Source organism: Phocoena phocoena, chromosome 10 (assembly GCF_963924675.1).
Source record: "Phocoena phocoena chromosome 10, mPhoPho1.1, whole genome shotgun sequence".
Classification (NCBI taxonomy): Eukaryota; Metazoa; Chordata; class Mammalia; order Artiodactyla; family Phocoenidae; genus Phocoena; species Phocoena phocoena.
Genome location: NC_089228.1, coordinates 63,350,610 through 63,358,609, shown reverse-complemented (window position 1 = coordinate 63,358,609; position 8,000 = coordinate 63,350,610). Strand labels below are relative to the sequence as shown.

The following is an 8,000-nucleotide window of genomic DNA, read 5'->3' as shown; positions in this document are numbered from 1 at the left end:
CCCGTACCCCCCCGCCCAAGCTCTTTAGCACACAGGATTGACTTTTCTTGACTATAAACTGCTTTTCAGATACTGCCGATTCCTGCATTGATGTCAAGTAGAGATTCAGGTAGAGAAAACTAAGGTCACCATCAGGGAATTTCTAGCTGAATTAGGCTCCACTAAGCCTTGAAATCAAAATGCTTCTGGTAGGTGACTGGGGTACACATGGAAAAATCAAGCCAGTGTGTGACTGGGCATATGTTATTGTTATGACAGATCCTAGCAGACAACCTCAGGAGAGACTGGATTTTAGTTGCAGTGCAAGTAGGTGATGAAAATTTGTTTTTGACTTTTGAATTCCCTACACTTTGCCATAATTTGGGTCATGTGTATTCCAGAGAGGTTTTTTGATTTAAGAATCTAGATTATTTTGGAAGCAAGCAATATTCAATATATCATCTATACCTAAGAGTTTTAGGTATTTATTTTCATGGCGATGAACATTTTTTCTCATTATATTAAATATAAAATTTAAACGTTGGAGGAATGACAATGGTCTATTTCTAACACTTACCTTATCTTGAGCAAACATTGAAATTCTTGATTAATGTTTAACTACAAGAAATACACTCAGTTCAAGTAAAGGATCAGTTTCAGGATTCAGGCTGAGTTGTCTTGATGATTAGAATTCAGGCTCTAAGGAGAAGCCCCAAGGCCAAGGATATTGAATATAATAGCAAGTGGGAGCCACACCTGACCTCTGGAGAATGTGGACTGGATATAAGATTTTAATCCTTTCTTATCTCACCACAGAAATTTGGATGGAGAGACAGTATTTATCTCAAAGAGAAGTGCACCGAGGAGCTAATTTCACTAGGAATCACACCATTTTGGAAGGTACTCGATTCAAAAGAGCCATTTTCACAGGGCAATACTGTAGAAGTTTTGGTTGTTGTGAAGACAGAGATGATGCCTGTGTGACTCAGTTCTATGAGACAAATGCACTGTGTTACTGTGATAAATTCTGTGAAAGGGAGAATTCTGATTGCTGTCCTGATTACAAGTCATTTTGCCGTGAAAAGAAGGAATGGCCTCCTCACACAAAGCCTTGGTATCCAGAAGGTAGGCTTTGGGAATGTGTTCAAACGTTATTCTGGTTCATAACAAGATCTGTCCAACTTTCTTTTTCTTTCTCTTTCTCTTTCCTCCCTCCCTCCCTCCCTCCCTCCCTCCCTCCCTTCCTTCCTCCCTTCCTTTTTTAAGTTGAAATGAAAAATGAATATTTCGATCACCAGAATAAATTTCTCAGGATTGTTAACGTGCTTTGGTTTAGATGCCGGATGCACACATCAGACTAGAGCCTTCAGGAAAGTTCTGCTGTGACAGCCACGAAGGCTGGTCTAGATTCTGTTCTGAATACTCACTCAACTTATATGAAAGTTACTTAAAATTCTTTATTTCTCTTTTTTTGTAAAATGTATTGACAAGAAAAATATCGCTCACGCTTTTTTGAGTGTAACCTCTTAGAGAATCTCATCAAGTTCACAAGCCTGATCCTCTGCAGATTTATGTAACAGTTTACTTACTATTTCATGAGACTATTGGACCTCGTAGCATTAGAACCTATGTTATAGCAATGTCATTTAAACCAGCGCAAAGGCAAAATGAAGTTGGCCACCCTCTCTGCCTAAGTAATACCAAATAGAGTCACGATGTGTGTTTTTGTTTTGTTTCATTTTGCCAATCTGTTTCATTTTGCCAAGCTTTTATTAAAAACAAGAGTGCTCCATATAAGGTAGTTTTAAAAGTCTAAGACTGAGCAAATAAATACAAATAATTCATAAGGAGAATGGTGGTATTTCCTGTATTGGTCTAATTATTGTAAAATGGCTATAGAATCTGAGCAATCGATTTATCCAAAATTTGCCAAAAACACAAAATAAAATTCTATTGCTCCACTTATACAGGCAGAAGTGCAGGTTTCCTCGGAGCTATGTCACATGACTTTAAATGGGTGATGGTGAGTGGGGATTACAATTAGAAGACAATGTAGGATAAGCTAGGATTTGGTATCCTTCTAGCAAGGTCCAGATGCTGACTGTTGCCTTCATTCTCAGTAATGTCATCTTGTTTGTAAAATTGAGGAAGTACTCCTTAAAACGCACACGTATTATAAGCTTTTAGGTATAGGATGGATAAACAAGGTCCTACTGTACAGTACAGGGAATTATATTCAATGTTCTGTGATAAACCATATGGAAAAGAATATGAAAAAGAATATATATATGCATAACTGAATCACTTTGCTGTACAGCAGAAATTAACACAACATTGTAAATCAACTAATTTCAATTTAAAAAAATAATGCCAGGCCTTTGTCTTTACTAGTAAACAGTTCAGCAAACATTTATTTCACCCTAAAAAGTGGCAGATAGTCTCTTAGAAATGGCAGACCTAGCCATTCATCAAAAAAATATTCATTGACTACCTCCACCAGGCCAGTCATTGTGCTTTTGCTGGGGGCAACCATGGGGAAGAAGAAAGACAAGACATTAACCTCATGGAAGTGACAGTCAAGTTATATGTGGGGGTTATAAGATATTTAACAAATTCACTGTACAAGCGCAAATTGTGTTAAATTCTCCGAAGGAAACGCTTAGGGTGCGGTGAGAAAGTATGCCAGAATATAACATTAGCATGTAAAATAATGCATAACATTAGCTTGGGTGGGAGACTTGAGGAGTGAGGTGACCTGAAGAAGGGCCAACAGAATGGGATCTGGGAGCCAGGAGCTTGGTGCTGCCTAAGAATTGGATGGAGGCCACCACTTCCAGAGAGTCATGATCAGTGGAGGGTTGGGGGTGACATAAGATGAGGTTTGAGAGGTGAGTAGAGGTCAGATTTTGCCAGGATTTATAGGCCACATCAAGAGTTTAGGATTTTATCCTGTTATGAGAACTCATTGAGAGATGTTAAGTATGAATAGGGTCAGCTTCCTGGAAGTTGAGGATAAATATTATGGATCAGCTGTGGTGCTTTTGATGTGATGAAACGTATTTGAGCTTTCTTATTTGAATCATGTAACCCATTTGGAAAAGAAATTGCTGCTTCTTCAATGTCCATTTTTGCTTGAAAGCTAGGATTTTGCTAAGACTTTAATTTAGGGTCATGTTTTAGGTAGAACTTATGTTCCCAGCATAGTTTTTATTCCATTCATGATGGAGGGAAGCAATTCATCAGTTTATTTAGTAGCAAATGTTCACAGTAAACTATATTTGCACTCATGAAGGTGATTTTTTTCTTTTGTTTTATCTTCCTTATGAAAGTAGCTGGTTAAAAGAAAATAGCACTACACAATATTTAAAAATTGTACAAAATTAACTAAAATAAATAGAAAATGATATACTATTTATACTATATATTTTTGCCATATAAAGAGACTTTCCTCTGAGATGCTAGTAAAGCATCACTGACTTGTTAAATATTTTTCAGTCATTCACTGATTTATTAAATTTTTTCAGTTATCTACTTGCATGGTATTGTCTAGTTCATTCACTAATTTATTAAATATTTTTCAAGTATCTAGTTACACGTTATTGTCTAGTCTCTTATACTGCATTTCTTTTTCAACCTGGGACTTAAAACTATGTATATTATATTAAGGTTTAAAAATATAAATGTGTCAAAAAATAAATAAATAGATATGTACCTTTTGTGTAAATTGGTTTGTACATGTGAGTAAACATCTTCCTTCTGGGTTTTGTCCCATCTCTGCTGGTTACTTCCAGTCATTGGAGGATTTCAAATGTCAGATACAGAAAACAAGTGATAGAGTTTGAAACAGAACCAGAGTGGTTTTTCCAGACAGAATCTGTTGGTGTAGCAGATCTTAAGAAAAGAGTCTAGTGGACCATGTGCTGTGAACAGACCTAAGCTAATTTGATTACACACAACTCTTATGTTCACATTGGTAAAAAATGGATGTAAACCACTGACACATTTGAATTGAATGAGGATTATTTATCCCTTCATGACCTCCTTAACCACATTACAATGAAGATAAATCACAGTCCAAATTCTGCCGTGCATACTGTTGCAAAAATATATACTGGTAAGGAGATATACACTAATCCATAAACCTCTGTAAGCTCCATGAAGTCTCAGGTCCCCATCCTGTTAGATGTTCCCACATCTACCTTGCTTGAAAAATTTACTGGAGTTTTCCCATGTGATAATATTACAGAGGGTGTCAGGTTATGATAAATCCTCCTACCCAGTGGCTGGACACAGGACCTTGTAAAGGTCAATCCTAGGGCACCAGGTCTAAGAGTGAAGGCTTTTGACCTTAAGAGATACATAAAAACTGTGGAGTATGAGAGTGGGATGTGATTTTTAAGTGTTTTAGCTAATCTACATCAATTTATTGCTGTTAATTTAACCGATAAGAGCTGATTACTTATATCCATTATGCTGATTAATAAGCCACTAATTTTGCCAGTGAAAGCCCATTTCTGATACTCATTATACTGCTCCTCTAGTGTTCATTAAAAGATGGATAATGGAACCCCTTGTAGCAGCTTACCTGGATTCTGGCCTTTCAGGATCAGTGTTACTGACCGCCCCTGGGATGCTGACTCCTGATTAGGGCAGGCAACTCCCTTCCCTGAAGTGACATTGAGACCAGCACATTTATTAGAACACTTTATGATGAAGTTATTTTAAAATGTTACATCATATTGTCATCTTTTCTCAAATCAAGAGATGGATTTCACTTTCCAAATATCTGATTTGATACATTTTTGTATTAATGGCTGTTAAAGTTGCAAAACTCCTTTAATTTCAACAACCATTACTATCATCTATCTATCATCTATCTATCTATCTATCTATCTATCTATCTATCTATCTATCTATCTATCATGTCAAGGTGTAATCAGTTTGATTAACTCACTCTGAAGTGCTTTATACATTTTTCCTTGAGGAAATAAAGCCACCAGGAATTTTCTCATCTCTCCATCATCATAATTTTCAAAGTACCCCCATATTGGTTACTGTTTCCATGGAGTAGATTCCTCCTCTTGAGCTCTAAATCCCACTGTCTCTTTTGTGTGTGTGTGTATGTGTGTGTGTGTGTGTGTGTGTGTGTGTGTGTGAATATATCATTTATTCAAATGATGTATGGACACTATTAGTTTCCTATTGCTATGACAAATTGTCACAACACAAAATAATTATTTTACAGTTCTGGAAGCTGGAAGTTTGAAATGGGTCTCACTGGAAGAAAGTCAAGCTGTCAGCAGGGCTGCATTCCTTCTGGAGGGTCTAGGGGAGAATCCCTCTCCTTGCCTTTTCCAGTTTCTAGAGGCTGTCTGAATTTCTTGGCTCATGTCTCCTTCTTCACTCTTTTTTTTTTTTTAACATCTTTATTGGAGTATAATTGCTTTACAATGGTGTATTAGCTTCTGCTTTATAACAAAGTGAATCAGTTATACATATACATATGTTCTCATATCTCTTCCCTCTTGCGTCTCCCTCCTTCCCACCCTTCCTATCCCACCCCTCCAGGTGGTCACAAAGCATAGAGCTGATCTCCCTGTGCTATGCAGCTGCTTCCCACTAGCTATCTATTTTATGTTTGGTAGTGTATATATGTCCATGTCACTCTCTCACTTTGTCACAGCTTACCCTTCCCCCTCCCCATATTCTCAAGTGCATTCTCTAGTAGGTCTGTGTCTTTGTTCCCACTGTCTCTTATCTTTTCAAAATCTCCATCCTTACAATTGTCCCTCCCTCCCTCCCTCCCTCCCTCTCCTCTTCTCTCCTCTCTCCTCTCCCTCTTTCTCTCCTAAAGCATCGTTTCTCCCTTTCTCTCCTGGATCAATTTACAAAACTACTGATTTACAAAAAAATTTTTTTTAACTCCCCCAATTTTTCTGCTACCTTTAAACATCAATCATGTTCTCAAATTAGCATTTTAAAAGAAATATTTTTCATTCAAAGCTAGTAGAATCCAAAAGAGGATTCAGGCATTGCTTGGGAGATGGTGCTAGACAGCATCAAAGGTTAATTTCTAACCCTGACTCTGTTTCCATGATGAGGTGGTACCTAACATGGGAACCAAAGTTACAGTCTATGCACTAGGGTGACACAGAATAACTCATTCATTCAACTGCTGGTGAATATAAATTGGTAAAATCATTCTGAAAAGAAAAAAAAAAAAGACGATATGAATTAAATGCCTTAAAGATGTCCAAACATCAATTTGGACCCAGAATTTCCACTTCTAGGGACTTTCCCCAAGGAAATAACTAAGAAAGTGAGCAAACATCATTTACAAGATATTCTCTTGCAGGAGGTTAGTAGGTAGTTGTAACTCCCAACTTTGAAAAAGCCCTCCCTCAACTCCATGTCCTTAACCAACGATTACCCCATTTCCTTCTTTCCTTTAATGGCAAAAATATCTGAAGGAAACATTTCACTTCCTGATTCCAAGCCTCTCATCAGCTCATTCTTACAAGATCTTGTTTCCTGCTACTTTACTACTGAGCTCTGTCTTGGCAGGGTTATTGAAGACTTCCATGTTTCCAAATGCAATATTAAGATGTCTGTTCTTTTCTTGATCCCTCAGTGATACTCTGTGTAGGTGACCACTTTTGCTTGTTTGGAATACTTTCTTCTCTTACTTTTCAAGACTCTACCCTCAACTGAATTCCCTTCTTCCTCATAGGTCACTCCTTCCCTGTTTCCTCTTCTGAATGTCTGTTAGCTACAGAGTTTGAGCTCAGTCCTGGACGTCTTTCCCTTACCTACAAACCCTCTCTCAAGCAGCCTCTCATGTAGTCTCAAGGCTTTAAAGATATGTATGTTGCTGGCTCTCAAATTCATTCTCCAATCATGACTTAACTCTGAATTTCCATTACTACTCTATTTGATATTCTCCATTAGGATGGCTAACCTAGACTTAATCTAAATCTAAAATATGCAAAACAGAACTCTTGCTTTCTTGCCGTAAGCCTGTTCCTTATTTCAATATTAGCTTCACTGCCTCTCTATGGTTCAGGCCAAAATCCTACTGAGACATCCTTGATTCCTCTTTTTCCTCATTCTCCAAACTCAATCCAAGAGCTAGTCCCATTTGCTTTGCCTCCAAATTATGTTCATCCACTTCTCTCCATCCTCATCAGTATCATGGAAAGCCTTTAGCCAGCAGAACAGGAGTGATGAGGACAAAGATTATGGAAGAGAGATTTTGGGTAAGGTCTTATAGGTCATTGTAAGAAGTTTGGTCTTATTTTAAATTTGATGGGGGATAACTTGAGGATTTTAAGCAAGGAGTGACACAATGTAGATTTTAAAAGATCTCTCTAAATGCTATTCAGGGGATGAGCGATACACTGGAGTGGGGAAGAGTGGAGGAAGGGAGTGGACTGAGTTTCTGTATTGTGTAGAAGTTGATGCTTCACTTTGTTAGCACCTTGGCCAAACTCAGATGAACAGATTATGGTGTTTGTTCAAGAGGCCAACTCTCAAGTGAGATTACAGCAAACGTTGTTTCTTATAGTCAACTCTGACTTGATATTAAGGAGGGAAGACCAAGAAATGGAACTTTTGCTAACACTAGACATAGTATTAATGATCTTGGGTGGGAACGGTGATAAAATTCTCTTTACTTCAAAATTAATAGCTGGGGGACAGGTTAGAGAAGGGACATCCTGTTTTTCATTAGGACCTTTGTGATTTCTCGTCCCTTTATCTATATAACTGGTATGCTGGACAAGCAACATTCATTGGTTTTGATTAAAAACCAGGTTTGATAACATATATATGTATAACTGAATCACTTTGCTGTACAGCAGAAATTAACCCAACATTGTAAATCAACTATACTTCAGTATAAATTTTTAAAAATCAGCTTTGATTTTGCCCCTCATCTCCTTTAGAACTAGTCAAAGAAGTACTTCTCTTGACTTTGAATAAAACTTGAATTGTTACATGAATTTTCTGTTGCTTTCCTAGGT

The 8,000-nt window shown here is 37.4% G+C and overlaps 1 protein-coding gene across 1 annotated transcript in view; it reads left to right on the top strand.

Moving 5' to 3' along the window:
• Positions 1–649: 649 nt before the first annotated feature.
• TINAG (tubulointerstitial nephritis antigen) overlaps positions 650–8,000 on the top strand; it is a 94,617-nt gene continuing 87,266 nt past the window's right edge. The window contains exon 1 of the mRNA XM_065885389.1: positions 650–1,104. Coding sequence (XP_065741461.1) covers positions 750–1,104 — 355 coding nt within the window. The 5' untranslated portion in view covers positions 650–749. The remainder of the gene's footprint in view (positions 1,105–8,000) is intronic.